Source organism: Equus asinus, chromosome 2, assembly GCF_041296235.1.
Source record: "Equus asinus isolate D_3611 breed Donkey chromosome 2, EquAss-T2T_v2, whole genome shotgun sequence".
Lineage (NCBI taxonomy): Eukaryota > Metazoa > Chordata > Mammalia > Perissodactyla > Equidae > Equus > Equus asinus.
Genome location: NC_091791.1, coordinates 51003352 through 51029315, shown reverse-complemented (window position 1 = coordinate 51029315; position 25964 = coordinate 51003352). Strand labels below are relative to the sequence as shown.

Here is a 25964-nt window from a genome sequence, read left to right as displayed (position 1 = left end):
GTAGTTATGGACTTGGAAGAAATAGTTGCACCTGCTAATCACTCCCAAATCTGGATATATTTCAGGGTGTTTTCACAGTTTCCCCACATAACATCTGTACTTAAGAAGCCTCACTGCTATTGGTAAAGTATTAACTTGATTTCTCGGTTCACATCCAGGGCGCTGCATGGTACTGCCCTGCTCTCCCCAGATTCCCTGCCAGGCACTCCCCTATAGGCCTCTCCATCTTCCATGAGTATGAGCTTACACAGCCATTCATCTCCAGGTGGTTATGTTCACCATCACTGACAACTCCCTCCACATCTCATATACACCAGGCTGCTCCCCTACTAAAATTTTCCAAAGCCACGTGTTACACATTTCTTTTCTCTGCCATGCTCTCAGCTGTTTTGTGCTGTTTTGATCTCTCTGTTTGCATAGCGCTGTCAGACTATATGCATGAAAGGTGTGTTGTTGACATGAATGGTTTTGAAAATGTTTCTGTAAAGAGCCTACCTCGGTTATCAGGGCAGAGAAGGAAGCTTGAAGCCCTGTAGGTGGGGGTCAGGGACTCCTACTTGAATATTTGCCAGAATGGGACTTGTGCACATTGACAAAGAAAAGAAGCCCATTAAAATGTGATCATGATCTCTACCAATATAAAGGATATGGGAGTCTCTGCTGAAAAAAAGAAATAATAATAGGCAATAGCGACATATAAAGAGGTGAGATCCTACCGTAGAACAAAGGGCTTAAAATTGTATGTTAAAAAAGAGATACTTCCAAGCAACACTCAGATAAATAGAATTATTAGCTTACTCTTGGTCACCAAGTGTTAATCATCAAGAGACCCAACCAGAACTGGCACATTGGAGAAGGGCATTTGGCTGTCCCACTCACAGCTATCTGGAGTGGATGGAATCCACTGTCCTTCACATTGCCCCTCAAGTTGGCCTGATCTTAGGCTCTTAGTTAAAGGATAATTTAGGACTTAAGATAAGAAAACCCAAGGCCCACAGCTCGTTGGCTGAATGGTGGTGAAGTAGATGGGACCAGAAAAGGGAAGACAAACTAAAAAGACAGAAAGCACTTCCATGATAGGAAAGAACTTAGAAAATTCATTCCTACCAACAAATTTTTGATATTGATTATGTACCCTTTTTCAATCACTTCTTCAAAGTATGAACTTGGTATTTCCAATTGGAAAGGCAGTTTAGCTTCTCGCTGCTTCTCTATCTTTTCCCACCAAGTTTGCTATATTTGACGGTAGATATTATAAAGACAGGCCTTGAGAACACATGTGGCATTTGCTCTTTAAAGTCTAGCTTGGGCCAAAATATGTGGGTAAGATGCACTTTTTAGATTCCTTTCTTTATTCCTCCAACAAAGATTGGTCCCCACTTTGCATGCATTCCTTATGTTATCCAAGTATCTTTGCCAATCTTTCACATGCTATCTTTGGCCAGTGTTCTCCTTGAAAAATAGCTGAAAAAATATGCTTTTTTGCTTGTTTAATATCTGAAGAAAAGCTGATACAACTGAAGTTAGCTTTATCAGCTCAAGCATTTTTGGGTGACCACCCCTCCATGAAACTGGAGATTCTCAATTGTTTCAACATAGAGATTTACTTTGGATTGTTTTTTACTTAACTAATCAAAACGTTATTTCATGGGCATTATTTGATGTGTCAGTACCCTAGTGAAACTTTTATACTGATATTTTCCCTTTAGGAACAGGAAATCACATTTTTCTCCAAAAAATAAACATTCGTAGGCAAGCAGCTGAGACCATACACTCACAAGTCCTTTGTAATCCTGGCTTACTTTAAGAAAGCCACTTAGCCCAGTCCAAAAAATCCAAACCTCTTCCTACCCCTTCTCAGTATTCAAGTCCTGGAGTTTAGAGTTTGGCTGCCCTGCGCTTTGCCTCTGCATTCTCAAATTTGTGTGCATTCTACTCCAAATAGCTGTAAGACTCCATTTAAATTCTCGCAGATTCTTTTTACAGCTGAAATAGGAACCCTGAGGTCATTTCTAGGCTAACGCTGCTGCCTAATACGTGAGAATGTCCTCATCACACCTCCCCTTCCCAATTATTTTTAAACTCAACTCTTCAAAGTGAGAAAATGTAACAGAGCCACAGACGTAGAAGTGCTAGAACTTGCCTTTTTCTCTTTATCCTTCATAGGAATGGCATTTTTAAACACGAGCTTGTGTCAGACATTGAACAGTCTCCACTCGGGAATGAATGTTTTGATTAAAAGTTATTTAATATCTCTAGTTCCTTGGAATTCTGCCTAAAGCTGGAGATATTCTTAGCTGCAGGTCTTGTGCCTTCTTTGACTAGACAGAAAAATGGCTCAAAATCTGGAGGATATAAATGGCATTCTCAAAATAGTTACTTGATTGCATAGGTGTTTATATCAGAGGATACTGATGTGTTGAGAATTAGGAATCGGTAAAGAATATTGGCATAAGGAAGAATATGCCAAAGCAGCATCTTTCTATAGCCCTCTCACTATGTCCATTGATTCTCAGCCTTCTGGTTAAAATCAGGTTTAGGGTGCTTCATTCATACAGCAGGCCAAAAGAATAGCGTTCTGTATAATGTACACATGATGTTTTCTTAACTTGCACTTATATTTAGGTCAACAAGGGTTAAAACAGAGACATTTAAGCAAATATATTTTTTAACTGCTTTCAATGTAAAATAATGGGGACAAATTCTCATAGCACTTATATGTGCATTAAAAAAGGAAGCAAAGAATAGCTTATTCCAAGGATACAAATAGAATTTCGACTCAGTAAGTTATTTTAGCTTCAGAGTTAGAGTTGCTCTGACTACAGCCTCCTCTCTTTAACTGTCATCTTTTTGAGGCAAAATATTTACAGAGCATTGAATTATTTTTCTAGCTTCCCAACAACATTTCATGCATTGAGATATTGATGCGACATAGTTAGAAGTTGGGCCCTCCGGATCTGTATTGTGAAATGGCATTGTGCTACTATCATCAGGAGATTCTATTTTTTTCCAACCCCCAAGGTACTGTCTGTACTTGTTTACAGGTCATCTGGATAGTAACTAGTATGTGTTCAGTGGCATGAGTTTTATCACGGTAACCTTGGCAACCAAGCTAGCTCTGATTTCAAAACCTCAATGCTGTATCATAAAATTAGATAACGGTATTGACATTTAGCTACATATCTGTCATATAAATTAAGCTCTGAGAATGATTTCTTTTATAGCGATGGAATATGGAAATAGAAGGCACCAACTAGAACAATTTTATGCATATACATACCATTCCACATTTAGATGATGGATACATTTCCTCAGTTCTTTCTCTACAATATTGAACCTCAAATTATTGCCATATTATTCTCACTGTGCCAAAATTTATGGTGGCTTTATTTTATGATCAGGATGAAGCTTATAGCAGAGCTGCATCAGATATCCTGTATAAATAGGACTATGAATAATAGAAAACTCAGTTTCTAAAAAATGTAAAATTCAAACCATTCTTAGCTTTGTTGGGTATTGTTATTTATGCTGATTAGAAGTAAGCCTGTGCACAGAATATTCCACTAACTAAATCAGGATCCCAAAGATAAGACATGTTTCCCTTTCATTTATATATTTATGCATACTTTTACACATATTATATTTTCCAATGTCCAAGAGTCTTTGATAGTATCTTTATTTCGAGGACATTCTAAACGTGCAGATTAATATATTCATCTACTTTGAGTCCTAGGTCCTCTTTTATAATTTGTAAATATTTTAATCTTAGGATTTTTCCTCTATTTGCTGTGGTCTAGTGCAGTTTTTCTTGGGAATAAATTTAAAGATTCAACTTGTGAATTACATTTAATGTAAGCACCGTGCAGTTTTCTGCATTGCAAATGATTATTTTTAGAAATTTTATGGTTGCCTGGATATATTTGTTTGTCTTCATTGATATGTAGGAGGAAAAGCTCATTAATGATTTAAAAAGAAGGTGTTTTGATTCATTGACTTGATTCTTCTTGTTACATAAACAATAAAGGCAATAAATTAACATCTCATAAAATTGTAGGAGTTTATTTCTGAATTTAGCTGCAAGCTAATCTTGAATCCTTGGCATAACTTTTCCTATTCTTTGTATTTTTCTGCCTCAGTGTTTTCAAAGTCATCATTCAGCGTATTTTAACCTAGAATGATGGTTTATAATTCTTATTAAAGATACCTTTTAGCAGCTATCTGTCAAACACCATAATGAACAAGTGTTTTGTAAAACAGTTCTTTGGCTTCTAGAATTGTAAATTATTATAGAAAAATAGAAGATCCTTATGTCAAAATTAAGTACAAAGCAATTTTTCTTTTCCTCATATAGCTGCTATGTGTCATATATAACATTTGAGACATCTCCTTCCAACATTTTCTCATTTTATTAGCCATCCTTCTATTAGCGTCCTTGCTAGTTTTATGTTAAATACTACCTTCTTGCCTGGTAGAGTCAAAATTCCTGCAAATTCAGGATTTTTTCTTTTCAGAAACAGATCGGTGGTTGTGCTCTCTACATGTGTGCTTAAGTGGGAAGAAGGGCAAAAATCCTTCTGTGTATTTGCCAGCCCTGCACAGCAAATACCTGTCACATTTTCAGTAATGTTAAAACTGGTTGCTTTGTCTCATCGGGTTGAGTCATCATCACCTTTTTGTTTAGACTGGTAAACGGTAGTTTTTATTATTTTCTTTTATCTTGAAACTATTTCTTGTGATGAACAGAAATAGTTCAGCATGCTGTGGTTTCAGGACTGAGTCAAGTTTGGGTAACCATCTCTACTATAAAATAACTTCACTGGAAACTTTTCAACTCGTACGCATTCTGCAGTGTGATATGGAAATGAACTCAGGCTGTGTTGGTGCTGGAATGTAGGGGCTTATCAGGCTGTTTGCATGACTCCAAGATATATTTTAATATCTAGTCTTTTTTTTTTTAATTGTGACATGATAATTGGCATTAAATGGATGGGGGCAGGGAGGAACCCTAATGATAAAAGAAAAAAAATTTGAAAGGTAATATGGCTTGTTTTGTGATTTCCTTTTAGGTCTGATGTTGTGGTCCTCTGTTTTTCCATCGCTAATCCCAATTCCCTAAATCATGTGAAAACCATGTGGTATCAAGAAATCAAGCACTTTTGCCCTCGCACACCTGTTGTCCTAGTTGGCTGCCAGCTAGATCTCCGCTATGCTGATCTTGAAGCTGTTAATCGAGCCAGACGCCCTTTAGCGAGGTAAGCCAAGGGACTCCATGTTTCGCTGTGCTGGCCAAATTATAATTTAGAGGCAGCAAATGACTCTGTAGCCTAGGGTTCTGTTCTTCAGTGGTTCTGGGACCCCACCAATCAGCCACACACTTTAAGTTAGCTTGTTAATCATGGGGGGGGGGGGGGTGTATCCTGACCCTTCTCATGCTCCACGGCTCCCCTTGGGTAGGAACCCAGTGTTGTAAAACCGTTGGCCAGTGCTTGAAGTGAATTCTCTAAGTGTGACATGGTATGTATGAAAGCCCTTCAGAGTTTGTACAGTATTAATCGAAATGTTAGCTACTCATAATAATGTCATTCTTGAAAGTATGATTATTAGAATAAAGTCAGCCAACATTCAGGGTGATCAGCCGCAATTCTTGGCCCCAGGAATATCAATTTCATACAAACATGCATATCTAAGTGTTTTTAATCTTCTCGTTTTCCTCAATTCAACCTCTAAGAGTGTTTCACTCCCAAGATGACAGTGTCTAGCTTTTAAAAATCATATGGACCCATAGTTGCAAAACCACAGCACTGGCTTTTAAATGTCTCTAGTGGTTATATTTTTTAAAGTGTCACAATTTTAAAAATCAGTTTGAAGAAGGATTTATTTCACACTCTATAAAATGTAGATACCAATTTGGGGGGGAAATAAGAGTCTTTAAAAGCCTGTACTCCCTTAATATTCCCTTTATAAAAAATATTTTTATATATGTTTTATGTTTAACTACATTTTTTGCTGGGGAACATCTAGCTTTTCCAAAAATGTTGATATTAATACCTTCTTTTGATATTTACCTAATAGGACTTGATACAAAATTTTATATGGACACAACTTATGCTCTCGCAGTAGAAGCAAATGGTACTTTGCTTAAACAATTTTTGATGTTCTAGGTACAATTTGGATAAATTTTCTGAAAACTCTTCATGTTCAGTTTTCACAATTCTTTTATTCTTAAATACATGGACTGGGAATTGAATATTTGAAGCCATGTAGAAGGAAAGAGGACTTACGGTAAAAGACAGACTACCCCTGACATCTAGAATTTTCTGTATAAAAGAATAGGTTAAGGTAATCGGACCTCAGAATCATGGACATGTGGAGGACTAGAAAAGAGTTCTAGAGCTCTAGAGGACAGTGGAGGGGATGGTCCCTTCTATAGAGCAGTTCTGGTGGTATTTGAGCTAAGCCTTGAGGAGTTTCATCAGTTAATGATTTTCAAGTCAGTCCCAGGAACAAGGAGCATGAATTGCCCACAGGAGCAACCCCTGAAATTAAACTTTCTTCCTCGCACTTCCCTTCCACCTTTGCAACACCCTACAATTTTTCTTCTTTTCAATCCAGGTCCTCAAATCCAAATTCTACCCAGTATTATCTTATTTCTCCTAAGACTGGCACCTGTCACACACATTACCTTTGGTCAGATATTTACTTAGGAGGATCAGTTCCTAAGAGTGGGTCTCAGAATCAAGTATGTGTTTGTGAAGAGTGTAGGCACAAATCATGTCTTGCCTATATTCTGGAAACTGTGTCTCTACCATGGTTATGCAATAATCACAGCATTATTTATTCTTACACTGCTTCCAAAGGTTTGGCCTCCCTGGGTTTTATTAGACTGTAAATGGGCCTTGTGTGTCAGCCTAAACGGTGTAGACTTTATTCCATGGGCTTTGTGAAACCACAGGAAATTTTTTAAAAGAATTACGGCTAAGTCATACTTGTGTTATGTAAGGATTTTTCTTGCAGCAATGAGAACTATGGGCTAAAATGTGGCAGAGTCTGAAGAAAGACTAGTTAAGAGGCTAATGCACCAGTCCAAGCAAAAGATGATGAGGGCCTGACTGAAGAGAGTACAAGAAAAGAGAAGGGGAAAATATGAAAGCAGATTCACAAATCTAATAGCGGGGACTTAACGAGCTGTTGGATGTGGACTGTTTAACTAGGAGTGGGAGGTTCTAGACTAATTACTTAGGAGAGGGCTCTCAGCAACTTACAAATGTGACCTTAGGCAAATCCTTTAAACTCTCTGCCTCAGTTTCTTCAGAATGAACAATGAAAATAATACCCACAGGGTTATTATGAGGTTCAAATGAGAAAATGCATATGGATTCATTTTAAAGTGATAAAGCAAAATTTAAGCATAAGGTGATGATGATGAAGATGAAGATGATGATGGTGGCAATAATGATGATAACAGCTAACATTTATCAAGCACATCCCTTGGACCACATACTATGCTAAGCATATTGTCTCGTTTAAACCTCTTAATAGTCCTTTAAGATGTAGATACTCACTATTATTATTCCTATTTTTTTTTTTAAGATTTTATTATTTGCTTTTTCTCCCCAAAGCACCCTGGTACATAGTTGTATATTCTTCATTGTGGGTTCTTCTAGTTGTGGTATGTGGGACGCTGCCTCAGCGTGGTCCGATGAGCAGTGCCATGTCCGCACCCAGGATTCGAACCAATGAAACACTGGGCCGCCTGCAGCGGAGTGCGCGAACTTAACCACTCGGCCACGGGGCCAGCCCCTATTATTATTCCTATTTTACAGGTGGGAAAACTGAGGCTTATAGAGGTTAGGTAACTTGCCCAGGATCCAATAGCTTGTAAATGGCTAATACTTCAGTTACTGTGGTTACTACTGAAAGCATTTTTTCTTTTGCAGTCATAAGTCCTTTATACTTGAAACACTTGAAGTTGGTAGTAGCTTTTTCAAGAGCCTCATAAAAAGCCTGAATAGGATTTTAAATGTATAATTCAGTGAGATGCTTAGATAGGCCCTGGTTACTATTTTTTTTTCCTAAAATAAGGCTGATTATAATTCTTTAAATATTGTATTTCAGGCCCATAAAGAGAGGGGATATCCTGCCCCCAGAGAAAGGCCGAGAGGTGGCAAAGGAACTTGGTATACCGTACTATGAAACGAGCGTGTTTGACCAGTTTGGGATCAAGGATGTGTTTGACAATGCAATCCGAGCCGCGCTCATTGCCCGCCGGCACCTGCAGTTCTGGAAATCCCACTTAAAGAAAGTTCAGAAACCTTTACTGCAGGCACCATTCCTACCTCCAAAAGCCCCTCCACCGGTCATCAGAGTTCCAGAATGTCCATCCACGGGGACGAACGAAGCTGCCTGTTTACTGGACAGTCCTCTGTGTGCCGACGTCCTGTTCATCCTTCAGGACCAGGAGCACATCTTTGCACACCGAATTTACCTCGCTACCTCCTCTTCCAAGTTTTATGATCTTTTTTTAATGGAATGTGAAGAAACACCAAATGGGAGCAAAGGAGCTTGTGAGAAAGAGAAGCAGAGCAGGGATTTTGAGGGGCAGGCATTGAGTGTTGACCCAGATGAGGAGAAGGAGGAGGGCACCCCAAGGACACCTCAGGCCAATCAGTGGAAGTCCTCGAGCCAGAACCTGTTCCAACAGGAGACTCTGGGGCTGGAAGCCGAGGGCTCGATCCCAGAGACGCAGACTTTGTCAGGCTGGAGTAAAGGGTTTGTTGGAATGCACAAGGAAATGCAAGTCAATCCCATTTCAAAGCGGGTGGGCCCCATGACTGTGGTCAGGATGGACTCGTCAGTTCAGCCAGGCCCTTTCCGGACCCTGCTCCAGTTTCTATATACGGGGCAACTGGATGAAAAGGAAAAGGATTTGGTGGGCCTGGCTCAGATTGCAGAGGTCCTGGAGATGTTTGATTTGAGGATGATGGTGGAAAACATCATGAACAAGGAAGCCTTCATGAACCAGGAGATCACGAAAGCGTTTCACGTCAGGAAGGCCAATCGGATAAAAGAGTGTCTCAGCAAGGGGACATTTTCAGGTGAGCAGGTCCTGTGGCTTTTGTTGCGTTTTATCAAACATTAGCCAAAGATGAGCAGGGGAAAGGATAGCCGTCACTAGCATGGATAAGTGCTGATGTTTTCCCATGTACCTAAGTTACATGTTTTCACTTATTTAATTCCCATCAGACTTAAGGGTTAAATCTTATCATCTCCATTTTGCAGCTGGGGAAACTGAGGGACAGAGAGGTTAGATAACTTGCCCATGGTTACACAGGCAATAAATGGTAGAGCCAGGATTTGAACTCAAGCTGCCCTCTAAACTGCCATGGTATCATGATGCTTCTCAGGGGTGGGTCAAGTTACCCCTGAGTGTGAGCCATGTGGGTTGGTACTTACAATTCCCCAACAGGATCCCTTCCCTGATCAAATCTATTTTCCACTGACACTTTGGCAGTTACCCAAAAATCAGTGACCTCTGGTCCTGAGGCCACTGAAATCCTTGAGACAATTTTGGTGACCTTCTGCATTCCCATCAGGGGTGCTTCTTTCTATCCCTTTGCCTTTTCTGTTCTCACACTCCTTTACCCTGATCTATATTTTTCTGGTTCCTTCTTTGTCTTTAATAACTATGCCATATGCCTCCCACAGCATCCTTACATAATTGCTTAAGCACAATGATGGCCTGTATCCAAGATAGGTTACTGGCCTATGCTTGTACTGTCTTCCACGCTTGTACTGTCTTTGTTCTATAATTGTCCTCTGTGTGTGAGTGTTGTGTACATGAGTTTCATTGTAAAAATTTTACTTCCTGATTTCTATTTATATGGATACTTCTATTTTTGTTTTTCTCTTTCATGATGCCTGTCATGGTAATGTACATTTAATAAGTGGTGACTGAATTGTTCATTAACTTTAAAGCTTATGAGTAATATTTACTCCAGACATTGACCACTGTGGTACAGAAGCGGTCTTGAAAGTTAATGAAAAGAAATGTTATAAACCTGCAGTAAATTAAACAGTGGCCCTTAAGTGAAGTTGATGAACTCGCCCCCTCCTTACTGCAGAGGCATGACGACCAAATACGATGTGGGAGTCTCATTCGAATGCTCTTAAAAAGAAAAAAAGTTACAAAATACAATTTAGGGGTAATTGGAAAAATTTGAATCTGAACCACATAATGAATGGTATTAGGGAATTATTGCTAATTTTCTTAGGAGAAGTAGTGGTATGGTTATCTGGGAGAATGTTCCTGTTTTTAGAAAACTCTTGATAACATAGGAGTGAAGTATCTTGCTAGCTGTTAAAAAAAATTCCTACACACATATAAAAAATATTTGTAAATATACATATAACTAAATCAAACATGACAAAATGTTAACAATGTGATAAATAAGTTGTCACTGTAAAATTCTTTCCACTGTGTTCTGTATGTTTGAAATTTTTCATAATAAGGAGGAAAAAGTTTTCCTCTCCTTTGTGTTACTTTATGGTTCAGAGAATTTGTGTTGTGACCTTATGTGTAATTTTAAATGCTTACTCCTTAATCCCTGGAGAACATCAAGGGAATTGGGTATGTCAAAGGTGGGGGTTGACACAAAATCAGTAAGTACAGATCTGGAAGAGAGAGTACGAGAGACGCAGGTTGGTACATATGGGTGGAACTCTCGGCGAGGCTGGCTCACGCTTGTGCTTCCTCAATGCTTGGACAGATGTGACATTTAAGTTGGATGATGGAGCCATCAGTGCCCACAAACCGCTGCTGATCTGTAGCTGCAAGTGGATGGCTGCCATGTTCGGGGGGTCATTTGTGGAAAGCGCCAACAGCGAGGTATGTCCCTTCTGAAAAGCCTAAGTGGTATCTTTATGAATGTGCATGTGTATTTATATAAAGTGTTTAATTCACCAGCTGCCTTTGCTTCTTTTACTGCTTCCATGGAATAGTTCCTTAGGCCGTGCTTGGGTGTCAGGTCACCCTCTTCTTAATCCTGCAGTTACGAGGAGCGGTTGTCTACTGTTGACTGGCTACACGCGTGAACTCCTAAGTGCTTTACATGTAGTGTATCCTTTCATTCTCACAGCTCTCCTTATCCCTGAAAACACGATCAGCTTTTCTTTTTAACAAATGTCACCAGGCAAGATACCATCAAAGTCACATACGAGAGGGGCAGAGCTTATCCTCTAGAGGTTCAAGACAGTGAAAAGTTTCTTTAGTCGCTTACGTTGTGGGCTCAGCCGAGCCCCTAACCAGATGAGGGATCATAAGAAGCCACCTTCTTGTGCCTCAGTTTCCTCATCTGCAAAATGAAAGATGCACTAGGTTGCCCTTGAGGTGTCCTTGAGCTACAACACTCCCTGAGGCTCTGCGCTGACTTACCTTCGCTGAGAGTTCGTTAATGGTAGGGAAACAGTAATGGAGCACATAAACACACCTCTCTAAGTGCTTAGGTCTGGGGAGGTGGCTGGGTTACTTGTCAGATGCTGGGCCTATCTCCAGGAGAAGGATATTCTTAGAGCAGAGCTAGCACTATCTCGGAGACCCTATATCTTCATCTTTTTACAAACTCTGTTGGAAAAGAAAGAAAAATTTCATTCAATCACTTCTCACTTTAGCCTAGAGGTGTGCAAGTATTTTTGTTGAGTTGTGCAAGTGTTTTTTAACCATTTTTTAAAAAAAACATGGGGACACCCCATCAAGTTTATTGTCCTAAGAGGCTTGTTTTGCTTATGTCAGCATCTCTCCAAACTTTTAAAAGAAATACAGAAAACAATGGCTAACTTTTCGAAAGGGGCACTCACACCAGAAATCTGAGCACTCCCGTTGGACTCAGGAGCCTGTATTTGCATCCCTAAGTAGGGAAACAGAATCCTAGAATCACAAGCCGGGATGGCTGGAGCTGAGGAGGTCACTAGTCCACCCTCCTGCTTCCAGAACAAACTGCAGCTGCTCTTAAACCCACCCCCAGCAAAAGGCCATCTCCTGTTTGGGGAAACGATGTCAGAATTATCCTGATGACCTCTTCTGGAGTCTACCAGCCTTTATAAATCAGGAGGTCCTCACCTATAACTAAATATGTTTCAGAGCATTGTTACTGAGGTATTGAGGCTACTGCAACTAGTGGAGGCCACCCAGTGAAGGGCTGTGGGGCTCTAATCCCAGCCCCTCTGCGTACAAGCCATGTGGCCTTGGGAAAGTGACCACCTTTCTGAGCTCCAGTCTCCCCATCTTGAAAACACCATAGTAACTCATAGTATGGTTGTGAGGTATGAGAATCAATACTTGCAAAGCACCTCCTAAGCATTAAATAAATGGTAGCTGCCATTAGTCTTATTTTGATGTCAGTAGTGTTGGTGATATTCTTTCCCTCTTACTTCCAAGAAAATTTGGGGAAGCCACCTGTTAATAAAACTTCATCCAAATGGCATTTCACCAACTTCACTAATCTCCGGAGATAAAAGAGCCCGCAGGCTTGCTTCCCTTATTTTTCCGGCTCACTGAAGTGTGTGCTCATTGTGCTGCAGGGTGCCTGCTATTAACCCAGCAGAGAGAAGTTGATCAAGTGATCAAGGCCAGGAACCCAGGCACAAAGGGACACTGTCAGAGCTGACCTCACAAATGCTAATCCCCTTTATCCCTTCCCAGAATGGACTGTAATCATCTCCAGATTAAAATGTGCAGGAGAGGTGACCAAAACAAAAACTTGGCAGCAAATGTGAAAGCACACATACATGGTTGTTTTATAGCCTGTCCTGGAGGTGGCTGCCTGGTAGCACTCCCCTCTAGAAAGACAAGGTCACTTGCCATTTAGAACTACAGCTGAGGCTAATAGGTATGTATAGATTCAACCCAGCTCAAACGCCAAAGACCATGGAACCAAGCAACCAAAGGTCTGTGCCAAGATTCCTTTAGCCAATATATGAAGAATGCCATGAGCTGTTGACATTTCTGCCCTTTCCTGCCCCTTCTCTTTATTTCCAGTATATTCCAGTATATTCCAGGCTATAATAGTTATGTAGTCATGATCTCTAGCCTCAGCTTGACCTTGGGCAAGCAGCTGACCCTCTCTAAACCTGTGTCTTCTTCTATAAAATGGGAATAACAAGAGAACTTTCTTCAAAGGACAGGTAAGGCATGAGAGTATATGTGTAAAGCTGTGAATTTGGTACCTGGAGCATACAAATGGTCAAGAATTGTTAGTGACTGTGATCCTGGAGAATTCCTGCTCAGTTCTTTCCGTGAGGAGTTAAAGATCTTTGTTCTCCAAATGCCCTAAGTTGAAAACCCCCAGTTCCCTTCCTAAACTAGCAAAGTGTGGTAGACGTGGTCCTGGGGGAGGGAAGAGCACTCGGTGAGCCTCAACAGATGCTCCATGATTGATTTAGGCCCATATTCACACTTGGGATTTGTCCTTTCAAGGGCACCTTTTAATTCTTTATGGTCTTGTGAAAACCTGACTTCCCCCACAGAATTCAGCTGATTTTTTTTGCATTAATAGAATTCACATGCATGTCCAGAAAGGAATAAAACATGCCCACTGATGTTACTTTAACTTTTTTTGTCATGTAATATTTAAGAAGACACTGTATTTTACTGATATTTTTCTCATTACTTTTAATGTACCAGTAAGCATAATTCTCGCCCCAGAGGTACTCAGCAAGTGGTTCATTAAAAATGCATGCCCGGGTTGTAGTAAGCAATGCTCTAGATCTGGAATACTTTCTCATTCTCTATGAGACCGTCTCTAATTATAAGCCTAATAGTCTGAGCTGATCTTCGCAATTAAAATTTTAAACCAACTAAACTAGAATATGGGACGCTGTTTAGGTGAGCGCTGCATTCTCTGTCATTACCCTTTTTTTTCCCTCAAGCTACATTCGGCAAGTAGGATACAATACTTGTAATTTTATTTCTTATGTAGCTTTATGTATATTATTTTTTTAAAGTTCTATAAAATGGTTTCTCCATTATTATATAGTTAATTATAAATGTTGAAGTCACAGAAATAGGCTTTAGAACAAAATCAACCCTGGGGAAAAAAATGCATATTCTGAAAGCGTTCTTAGTTTATTCTCATTTGCTGCTTACTTCTAAGGGTCTCTAACGTTATTTGCCAGAAAAAGCCATTGCTTCAGAAAAATGTTAGCATCATATCAATGAAGAAGGAAACAGCAGGTCACAGATGACTATGAATGTCAGAACACTCCAAAGATATTGGAAATATCGAGGCAGGGCTACTCACTGGAATCTGTCATCTCCTGCTGCCAGAAATAATTTCTTTTTATTTATGATGTCCGTTTTGCCATGACTTAGAACACATTCTTACCAAAATTGCTAAGGTAATCTGAATATCTTCAAAATCCAGAATCTCAGTGAAGAAGAAAAAGCTTTAGATATCATCTATTCCAAATTCCCCCCACATAACAGGTGAGGAAACCGAGGGCGAGAGAGGGTGAATGATTTGTCAAAGATCACACAGCATTTTAGTGACGTATGCCTGGGCCTGCCCCAGCCTCTTGCTCTGTCCTCCAAGCCATTATTTTCAGAAACAGCCGACGTTCCCATCCCTGAGCGAGCAGCTGTTCACAGGAAGCTCTGGGACTTTTCATACCTCCAATCACTAACACTTTATAGCACTTGGCTCTTTGTAAAATGTATATACTTTCACTATCAAAATGGTGCAAATTTTAAAGTTTCACAACCTAATTAACCTTCAATTATCTAGAAAATTGTGCTAATCCAAACACCATTCTGGAGAAATAAAATTTTGCCATGTGTTCATACACACAGAAACAAGTTTATCTGGTTACCACAAATAAATTGACATCTGCATAGGATAAGTACATGTGTACATAAACACATATAGGTGTAAGCATGCACAAGTATAACTGGTGTTAGACTTACTGGAGTAGCAATTAATTACAACAGCTTCTTTATTTAAAAATAATATAGGTAATCGTTTCTACTTGCCAAGTTCTATCTGTTGTAGAGGTTGAGCTAGAAACTTGAAATGATCGCGCTTGTCAAATCATTGATGTCATAACCCATGCAGCTTGTTTACGGAAGCATAATTGTTTTCATTGACTATGTCTTAAAAGGCAGATAATTTTCTTAATATTTCCAGGAATTTTTCTGGGCCTTCCCTTTGGTACCTTAAGGGAAAGCTCTAACTGTCTGAAAGGATATTCCATCTCTGAGGTGGCTGGTAGCTGTGCAGAAGAATGATATGGAAGGTTGCTATAGTTTCAACAATTCTGGGGCCACACCATTAGAATGCATTGGCCATGAACCCTGTGTAGATTGTGGAGGTAATGTAGAGAGAGAGTGAGAGATTAGATATATAATATAGATGTAATCACATGTAACATATATATATAATATAGATGTAATCATATATAATACAGATGTAATCATACATAATATATAGATGTAATCACATATGGTATATAGATATATATCTTTATATGCTGTATAGAGGTTTATTAAGTACCAGCATTAACAAGTTTATAACTGTTCATCCTTTGAACTTAGAACTCTAATTCTTAAAAACTACAAGTAAAATATGGTGCTTTGTTGTGCTGTAACCCAAACCTTTGTTTCTTTGCCGTGAAGGGTTTCTAGTACTGCACAGCGGTTCTGAACAAAAACTTTAGAATGATACTCCCTCGGTTCAAATCCTGGTCACTACTTCCTAGTTCTGTGACCTTGGACACAGGACTTAACCTCCCTGAACCTTGATTTCCTCATCTGTAAAATGGCAAAAATAATAGTCTCTTCCTCCTAGAGCAGATATAAGGATCAAAACAGATAATGCATGTGGAAATACAGTGCCTTGTGCATAGGAGGCCTTCACTTAAGGTTAATTCTTTTTGTCATCATCATCATTCCAATAATAAGCACCAGTGGCACTGTTCTGTACTACACCAGGCCACATCTCATGGAGTTAGTTAGAGACTTAAAATGAAGAGTAGCTGCTATACCGCGTACATCTCCATTGATCTATGCCCAGCCATCCAGAACTCCACTTCTCAGGCAGTCCCGGGCTCTCTAGCAAACTCTAGCATGTATTTATATGGGCAGCAACTAGACAGGTACTCAGGAGAGAGGTACGGGGAATCCTACAGGGGAGAGTTCACCATAACCAACCAGCTATTCCCCCAGATGTCCCAGGCAAGGATTTCTCTGGATTCTCTGAATCTACTGATACCTGGTAATGTTCCAGTAGTTCTGAATCTATGTGGGTGCCATAGGAAAAATAACAAAGTATGCATATCATGCTAGTATACGTTTATTGATGGGCCATTGGAATCAAGCCAGTCATGGTGGCAACCAGGGTGGTTGCTCATCCTCTGTTTCGCCATCCTAGAAGGCTGGGCTGTGTCGTGTGTCAGCAACAGTGTGGTGTGCAGCTCCCCCCAACACCTGTCATGTTGCTGGGAGATTTCTTTCCCCACAATAGCGTATTATAAGGTACTTGGCAAGGAGGGCCCATAATATCATCATACATTTACAGCCCATTTGTCTGATTTATAAATCCAAATAGCCATTTAAAAATTCCAAATCAGGCTTTGTCAGGCAGCCGGACTCTTTTGTCATCTACAAATCAAACTGTTATGTTTAAAGCCATAAATACCAAATGACTTCTATGCACAGCCTCAAAGCAGGTGTTCCAGGCTCGCCAATATCAAATCACACAGTTGGGATATTTATAAGCAGTATAGGCTGAAAATGTGCCCACTGCTTTCTTCAGCAGAACTTAGCTTTTCAAATAACATTTCAGGTATATCTGCCGAACATAAACAAGATATCAATGCAGGCGGTGTTGGATTATCTCTATACCAAGCAGTTGTCACCTAACTTGGACCTGGACCCACTGGAATTAATTGCCTTGGCAAACAGATTTTGCCTGCCACACTTGGTTGCACTTGCAGGTAAGGCTGATGACTCAAGCCACGCAATGTCTCACTGTCATATTTATCAAAATCACATTTAAACAAAAAAAGAGATTTCCAGGGAATCGAAATTAGTTTTTTATTACCCAAAATAGGACTGTTTGTGCAGGGTGATATGAACTGATCAAATGTATCAGACGCGCCCAATTCAATTTAATAAATATTTCTTAAGCCTCCATTTTGTGGTAGGCCTGTGGGGTGGTACAGATATAAAGATGAGAAATGCCTGGCCCCTGCCCTCAAAGTCCATGCTCTGTGCGCTCTGCCTCATTTATGGACCATGGAATTTGAAAAAAACTATTGTATCTATCTTATCCCCGTAATGTTTACTGAGCCTGTAAGAAAGAGGCAGTAGGAGGCAGTGGTTAAGAACACATAGCCAGATTGCTCGAGTTCAAATCCTGGCTCTGCCATTTACTGGCTGGATGACGTCATAATTGAATTAACTGCTCTGTGTCCCAGCTTCCACTCTATTTTATTTATTTATTTTGAGGAAGATCAGCCCTGAGCTAACATCTGCCGCCAATCCTCCTCTTTTTGCTGAGGAAGACTGGCCTTGAGCTAACATCCGTGCCCATCTTCCTCTACTTTATATGTGGGACGCCTGCCACAGCATGGCTTGACAAGCAGTGCATAGGTCCGCACCTGGGATCTGAACTGGTGAACCTCAGGCCTCCGGGCCAGCCGCCCTCTCTTTAAAATCAGGATAATATTATTCTACCATAGAGACGTTATGAAGATTAAATGAGTTAAGATATATAAAGTCCTTAGAACAGTGTCTGGCACTTAGTAAGCATTATGTAAGTGGTTTTCTTAAAGCTATTTTAGAAAATGTTCTGACACTGTCAAGATCATTTTGAGAGAAAGAAAAAAAAGAGACTTGGCTTAACTTCACAAAATCTTATGTATCATTCTAGATTTGTTCAGTTGGTAGGCCGAAGCAGGTCTAAATAGGATATGCACATTCAGATACCTTTTTCTTAAATTTAAACCTTTAGCTCCATTCTCCAGAGATGTTAGTTAGTAATCTGGGTGTTTCTCCCTATGTTTAGTCAACTCCTATTGACCGTGAAAGTAGAGATAGTGCTGTTTTGTTCACTGGCCGATCCCCTGCATGCAGAAAAGTGCCTGAGCGTGTTAGGTTCTCAGTAAATATTTGTTGAGTCATTAAATGAATGTATGAACAAATCAACCAGTCAAATCCACGCTTGACTTTCTGGCAATGTCTTTAGAAAAAAGATTTATTTCTCTATCCTCCAGGTTTCTGCTGTGCTCACCCACCTGGAGAGCAAAGTGCTCCTCTTGCCTTACTTCTCCCTGAGTTAGATAGAAAGAGATAGTTGAAGCATTGCTATTCAGTTGTTTAAAAAACTACTTTTAACCAATACACCTGAAGTCATAGATCCAAATGAGTGACTGCTTTTTCAATACTAACTCTAGGAGGCTGCAGTAGTTCTCCTTTTCAGAAGTATGAGTTCCAGTCCAATCGACCATCCACACTTATCCCAGGTATTTGTCCTTCAAGGATAAATTTGATTTTTTTGGAAGTAGTCAACAGTAATTTGGAGCCAAACCTGTTGAACAAGGTTTGTGATCAATGTCGAAGTACTACCGTTTTTGCTTAAATATTAAGTATGGTGATGAAAACATGGGACTGATTTCTCCATGAAAGAAACTGACCCAAAGAAAACTTCTTGTGTGAACTATAGATTTCTGTGTGTGTTTACTTTTGTCATTAAATGCTGTTATTACTGTTATGATTATTTAATATACACCTCCCTAAGATGATTCCTTTAATCATTTATAGTGTTTAGAGTATACTATTTAGTGTAAGGATAGAATGTTTAGAACATAGTGTTTAAAAATCAGTTTCTGGAGTGAAAATGCTTTGCAATCCAGACGGTTAAGTAAATATCAAGAAATGTTGCAGTTAAAAACCCCATATGACTTCTCAGGGAAATTTAGTTCCAAATAGTTCTTTGTTTGTCAATCCAGCTGAGGAAGGTTGTGCCAAAGAAACCATTCAAATCTGGATACCATATTAACCAGTTAGGGACATATTGCCTGCCAAGTACGTAGAGCCAGAGCAGAAAGCAGGCAGGATTTGGATGCTCTAATGGATTAGAAGAACAGGCGCACTGCTAGAGATGAAAAAATAATACATCCTTCAAGGAACTAGAAATGCAGGGCCTACACTGTACCCACACATGTCAATTCTAGAGGCAAGTGACAGCCCAGATGCAGGCAAGAGACAGCTCAGTCTAAGAACCACAATTTAAATTCAGCTTAGAAGCCTCGGACACAGCTCCTGCACAGAAATGCCTCTCCCAACTGGATTTTTGTTCCTTCTGGCTGAAGATCTCCTGGTCTGTAAAATCTAAGAAGTTGACTAGTGCGTCACCCTTCTGGAGCTGTTGAGGCAGACATGCGCGTTCACATTTTTAATTCCTCACATGGACACATTCTTCTGTTATTCAGTCTCTCTAGTGTCAGAGATTACTGAGAACTAGAGTGATGTGAGGAGGAAAACTGTCAAACAGGAAGACACTAGGGAGTCTAGAAGATGCTAGGAAAGTGCTAGACTGTCTGGAGTGGCACCGTCCAAGATAACTTTCCGCAGTGATGGGAACATTCTGCATCCGCATTGTCCAGTACGCATGTGATTATTAAGCACTTAAATGTGGCCAGTGTGGCTGAGGACCTGAATTTTTAATTTTAGCTAATTTAAGTTTAAATAGTCTCATGTGGCTGGCAGTTACCATACTGGACAGTGAAGGCCTGGAGAGCTCGGGCTATTTCAGAAGGGCTGACGGGTATCCCCAGAGTCATCGGTGCAATGGCTGAGGCCAGAACTTCGGTACTGAAAGGCCACACGTCAGAATGGGCCCTGGATTTAATTCGGATGGCTGCCCAGAGCGGTGTCCCATACCTCCTCGCCTCTTAGGTGGTCCCAGATCAGACCTTCCAGGCAAGATGTCTGACTTACAGGATACGGTTTAACTTTCTCCTGCTTCCTCTCTTCCTCAGAGCAGCACGCCGTTCAAGAGCTGACCAAGTCCGCAATGAATGGCGTGGGCATTGATGGGGAAGTACTCTCTTATTTGGAATTGGCCCAGGTTTGTAACAATGTGCTTTTCACCTTTTCAGTGTGTTCAACCAGTTTGTTTAATGCTGATAAAACATTCCACTGTTGCATCTGTCTAAATAAAGATGTCACCACTGAGTCACAGAGGCCCCCTGTGTACACTGGGAAGATCTGAGAGTTTGACGTTTCGTGCACCATTCACCCTGCTGGGCTTCATTTGAAAAAACAACAAGGACCCCTCCCCCACGCCAGCCCCATTATCCCCCGAGGCACCAGCTTCCCAAGTGGGAGAACAACTTGGGGCACGATAGGGGAAGGTTCTGTTTCTTCTTTTCTGAATTCTTGGACATGTATTGGCCAAATCAGACAGTTTCTAGAATTCCGTGAAGCCCCGTAACGCCCCAAATCTCACTGCAGCTCCCCAGGAGTTTTCTAAAATCAGTATTTGTTAATGTTGACACTGTGATTCCATAATCCCAGTACACACTCGCGCGCCTCTTCTAGAGAGAGTCCGAGATCTAGCTTCAGCTCTGTCACTGAATAACGTACTCAAGGCACAAAGCTAAATTCTGCCTCAGTTTCCTCATTTGTAAGAAATGGGGATGGTAATTCACACCCTATCAACCTTACAAATTATTTTGAGAATCAAGTGGGAGAGAATGTTCAGGAAAGAACACTGAAGAGTAGAAGCCCTCTCATAAGGCAAGGCTCATGCATGGGCTTATCTAGTCCCTGGCATAGACTTAGTGATAAAGAATTTACACTCTGAAGGAACTGAGAATAAATTCTTCAGTCTTTTCTTCAGCCTAACGGGTTTGGCTTTCTTTGTTCCCTCTCTTGGTTAGGGCGCTGGTTTACTAAGTCTTAGGCCAGGCAGTTTAAATCGATATTTCTCAATCAAGGGAGAGGAGGTGGTTCAGGGAGATGGGAGGCCTATGGCAGGTGTTACTCAGGCTGTTGGAAGCATGGCCAGAGGAAACGGCTCAGATTCAAAAGGAGAAAAGCTGGAGTAGGACTTTACAGCAATCTGTTTGTTCTAACTTAACAGTCAACAAATATGTATTATTTTCTCCCCGCATGCCAGGCATCACCCTAGATAAGAAGACAGGTAGATACAAATGGTAGATTCTCCACCCTTGGGGCAATCAAAGGCCGGTGAGAGATAGAGACACTAGCATGAATTATTAAAATCCGATGTGGAAAACAACCTAACAGGGGTTACAATGAAAACTGAGAACAGGCACCATTTGCTTTCGGATCAGCAAGCCCCCGTCAAAATTGGTGAGATTTTGCAGTCTTTTGAAAGAGGCCTGGGGACAGTTTATGACTTGAGCTCTCTCCAGTAGGTGTTCCTCCTAGAGAAAAATGAAATGAGCCAGAGTTTCATTAGGGGCCAGTTCACTTGAGGTAATGATTTGCAGTTGTGTCTGGTTTGCTGTGTGTCCCTGCCCTGTCCCCTCCCCCGACCCTGCCCACGCATACACCCTGCAAGGAAATAATATGATTACTGCTAAGCCCTGACGAGCCTTGGCAGGAAGAGTGTGGGATGGAGTCTCCCATACCTTAGTTCATTCATTAAACCCTAACCCAGTGCTGTGCTGGTAAGTATGTAACAGTCAGCTTGGGGGCAGGTGGGTCCCTGGTCTGTTGCATTTTCCAGTTTCCATGGTGTAAATACTCCCATCCAGCCAATTTTAACAACTTGATATCACAGAACTCAGAGTAGCGAAGAAATGCTCACAAGTGACCCTCTTGAGCAGGTACAAGCCAACTCTAGTACACGACTGCCCTAATCTTACTGTCAGAAAGAGATCTAATATCAAAAGAAGTTGAAAGCACCAGCTAAAATTGTCCATGATGTTGGGGTTGCGATTTTCAGTGAGTTAATTGAATTAGTTTCTGAGAACTTTGGCTTTTCTATTGGCCTTTGTTCATGGCAGAGATGTGAGCCCTAGAGGAAGCACGCTGTAGGTTCCAGAGTTTCACCTGATCAAAGAAACTTAAAGAGCAACAAACAACAGAATGGATGTCTGAGAAGGGCATGGACAGAGAGAGTGAGGGGTGGGGGAAATACTGCCAAATTTGGGGAGGGAATGGGGAGCTGACTCAATAGTTGAGCATCAGGTCTTTTTCGGTCACAGCTACCTCAGGGGCCACCTCCCTGAGCATCTGCTCAGAAACGAGGTGTGGAGTGTTCGGATCCCTCCCGCCCTGCCCCACCCCGCCTGTTCTTATGTAACCAAAGGACAGGTATAGGACAGTCACACAGTCCGCAGTCTCCTCTTTCAGATCTTTGGCCCCAGCAAGCTGAGCTCTGACATGTGACACGGGATATTCTGTTGCTTAGGCTTCCTTAAACAGAAACAACATCGCTGCTTTCTGCTGTTGGCTGGTGTCTTCCAGAGGCCACGGTCACTAGAGGGCCAGGTGGTGGGGGAGGGTGGGAGGGCAAGACATACTTTAAACTTCTGATCTGATACAGGGAGTATTTTTGGTGCACCTATCACAGAGGGTCAAGGAGGGGTGTGCCACACGCTATACTTGGCTGGCATTGGAACCATGGCCAAAGTCAAAACACTGCCGTCAAAACAAGAGGTTTACTGAATTAGTATATGGGCCCTTTATTTGTTTAACCTCGACAATGGCTTCCTATTTCTTTGTAGCCCCACTTTAGAAAATAAAGTCTAATCCCTTTTTGGTCACTTCCTTGCAGTTTCACAATGCCCACCAGTTGGCCGCCTGGTGTTTGCACCACATCTGCACCAACTACAACAGTGTTTGTTCCAAGTTCCGCAAGGAAATCAAATCAAAATCTGCAGGTGAGACTGCGGGGTCCCCATTTGTCCAGAGCTCATCCCCTCTGACAGAAGTGTTACCCTCCGTGCCCTTGAGAAGGAACATGAGCGCAGGCAGTTCATGGAGAATTCCTTGTGACTTGCCTGGTGGTCGCATGTTCATGTGACATGACCTAAGGAATTGTAGGTGGGGAATTCTCTTTGGAGAACCTCATGCTCGGAGGATTTGGGTGGAGGGGGGTTCAGGCTGCCCTGCTGCAGAGCATGCAAGGTCGTTGGCTCAGCCTTGCCTGGGGAGGCATGCTTAGGAGCAAGCAAGCTTACACTCTGAAATCAAGTGGTCCTGGGTTCAGGTTCTCTGTGTCCAGCTGCATGACTTTAGGCAAGTATTCCATCTCTCAAAACTTTAGTGTCACAATCCGCAGACGGTCCTCATCATAATCCCTGCACATCAGGTTGTTGAGTGGATGTATAAGATAATCATATACGCGAAGCTTTAAGCACAGAACTGAGCACACAGAAGCGATCAGTGACCAGCAAGTGTCATCCTCCACACTTTCCTTCCGCAGACAACCAGGAATACTTTGAGCGGCACCGCTGGCCCCCTGTGTGGTACCTGAAGGAAGAAGACCACTACCAGCGTGTGAAAAGGGAAAGAGAGAAGGAAGATATTGCACTAAATAAACATCACTCAAGAAGAAAGTGGTGCTTCTGGAATTCATCTCCAGCAGTTGCCTGAGGAGGAAAAACATAAAAGATCGATCATGTGACCCACCACTTTTCAAAGCACTACTGTAAAATTAGTCTTCCTGTTAGAGATAAGCTGTAGTTCAGGTTTCAGGCACTGATCTTCCTCCACTGTCGTGCATTTATCTTTGTGGGGATCAAAGCACAAGCTCACCATCAACGAGCCTGGACAAGAAGGGAAGTTGACGCTCACTGCATTCCTTACACTTACGTGTGTATTTTTTGTTAGAAGGCTTAATAAACTCTAGCCTGTTTTTTCGTTTCTTTTTATACAAAGGAAAAAAAAAATTCAGCTTTCATGTTTCAAATTCCAAATTGGAAAATATTTTTATATGGTCTCTTGTATTTTGTTGAAATGAAAATACTATGTATTACTTTATTTTACAGGCCACAAATTAACCATGAAGTCGCCCTGTGCTTCTCTTTGCCCGTGACCACGAAGCATTATGACATAATTAGAGGGTTATCCTGTTGTTGTGAAGTAAAGGGTTGGAAGGAAATTCCCCGAAGTGCAAGCTAGAGAGGGTTTAATCTTTGTTCTGCCAAATAACATCGGTATAATTACCAAGTCAACTCCAAGAATGTGTATTTACGATATTTGCTGTGTAAGTGCTAGTAATTATATGGTTATATGTGCCATGTAAAATATAGTGATATCAAATCTTCTGTTGTTTAGAATATCTAGATTCAAGAGGATAATCTTTATAATCATTAGAAGGGCTTATTAAACCCCAGCATTATCCAGGGCAAACCCACTGGTGGACCTGAATACAAAAAATGCCGTTCAAGCATTAGCGTTTGGATTGCTGTGTTAGAGTTTATGTCTCAGTGTTCCTTGATCTTGCCATGCTTCTGCATGCAGATTCTCCACGGACTTGAATCGAGATGGGCAAGGGAAAGGGTCCCCAGACTCTGTCCCGTTGTCTGCAGGCTTGTCACATCTCACCACCAGAAACAGGCTTCCTCAGGTCTCTCACCTGCGGCCATCTTCACTTTGTAAGACACGTATTTTTAACTCTTCCCAGGGAAAATTCACGTCGCTGCAGAAGTAGGCTAAGGCAGACACCCCCCCTTGCTGAAACTCAGCGGGGCCTGTGAAAGCACAAAGCTGGAGGCTGGGTCGTCTAGGGTCCCTGAATTCTCCAACGCAGACAGGAATCTCATTCCAAGAGTCTAAGAAATGGTGCTATTGTAAGTTACTTCTGACCTTTGTCCTTGAGTTTTCAGTGTTAAAATAGAAAGTACTGAGCAGGGGAGCTTTCAAGCGGCAGTCAATCATTGCTTCTCTGTAAATTAAAATGTTACAGCACTCGTATAGAGCATTTGAAGGCCATAGCTCCTTACCTGCCGTGGAATGTTGTGTGGCGGGCGCTAGGGCTTTTCCTATTGAGAGGTCAACTTGCTGCTGCTAAAGGCTGTTGGGTTTTTTTTCTAGCTTTCAGAAGTTGGAAAAGTGACAGTTGAGTGCAAACCCCAATGTTGACAGCCATATGCATTTGAAAATCTATCCAGATTACAGATGGGCATTTATTACTGACAGTGGATACATACCAGATATGAGTTAGGAGAGGCCCCTATAGGTATCACCCTCTCGTGCAAAGGAAGAGTAGGGATAGATGATTATGAATGCATCTATGTTAATTTTTGGTCAATGAGGTTGTAAATCATTAATGGAAGGAGAAAAGAGATAGAATGAGAGGGTAAATGTCAAGACTCAGGAAGAATCGGCGTATATCCCATCATGAAATGGTAGAAGTTGAGTTTTCAGTGAGTAGTCAGGGTTGAATTTACACAACCAAAGCTCCCATTTGATTGTAATCTTTGCCAAACGTAATGGACATATAAATTAACCTGGGGTATAAGCAATAATATCCACTAGTGTTTGTTATCAGCTACTGTAACCAAGTGGCTGGCTCATTTGGTTGATGCTGATTATGGCCTTTAACCATGGTGGTTTGTTTTGTGTTTTTTATTTCACAGAAAGCCAATAAAATTGTTTAGCTATAAAATGCCTTGAGTTTTTTTTTTAAGGACTACCATCATATCGTGTGTGATTTTAATAGCTTTTTAAAAAACTATCAAAACTTTAAAGATGCCAGGTCATGGGGGCTTGTGTATGCTCCAGTAACAAGGCTGCTTGAATGACTGTCATCTTTGTTTTCAGTATTGCCAGCAGAGATTCCAGCGCCATGATGTAAATGAGGAGTCTGGCTCTCTGCTCTTAGCTAATACGGTTGTGTCACTAGACATGGTACAGCCTTGGAAATAACAGAAATGATCTCTCTATCCTAATGGACCTATTGTAATCTGGGTTTGGGCAATTTTGTGAAATT

The 25964-nt window shown here is 41.1% G+C and overlaps 1 protein-coding gene across 41 annotated transcripts in view; it reads left to right on the top strand.

Annotated features, from left to right (window-relative positions):
* Positions 1-25640, top strand: part of RHOBTB1 (Rho related BTB domain containing 1) — a 117391-nt gene extending 91751 nt beyond the window's left edge. For 16 of the 41 annotated variants that reach the window (XM_070488358.1, XM_070488325.1, XM_070488306.1 and 13 more), the window contains 9 exons: positions 66-122; positions 5067-5252; positions 8116-9095; positions 10767-10885; positions 16833-16983; positions 18445-18513; positions 20032-20120; positions 22803-22908; positions 23454-25640. In XM_070488358.1, the coding sequence (XP_070344459.1) occupies positions 66-122; positions 5067-5252; positions 8116-9095; positions 10767-10885; positions 16833-16983; positions 18445-18513; positions 20032-20120; positions 22803-22908; positions 23454-23623 (1927 nt within the window). In that variant the 3' untranslated portion in view covers positions 23624-25640. The remainder of the gene's footprint in view (positions 1-65; positions 123-5066; positions 5253-8115; positions 9096-10766; positions 10886-16832; positions 16984-18444; positions 18514-20031; positions 20121-22802; positions 22909-23453) is intronic. The other 25 variants (XM_044755536.2, XM_070488430.1, XM_070488429.1 and 22 more) reach the window with 3 other exon arrangements.
* Positions 25641-25964: the final 324 nt, after the last annotated feature.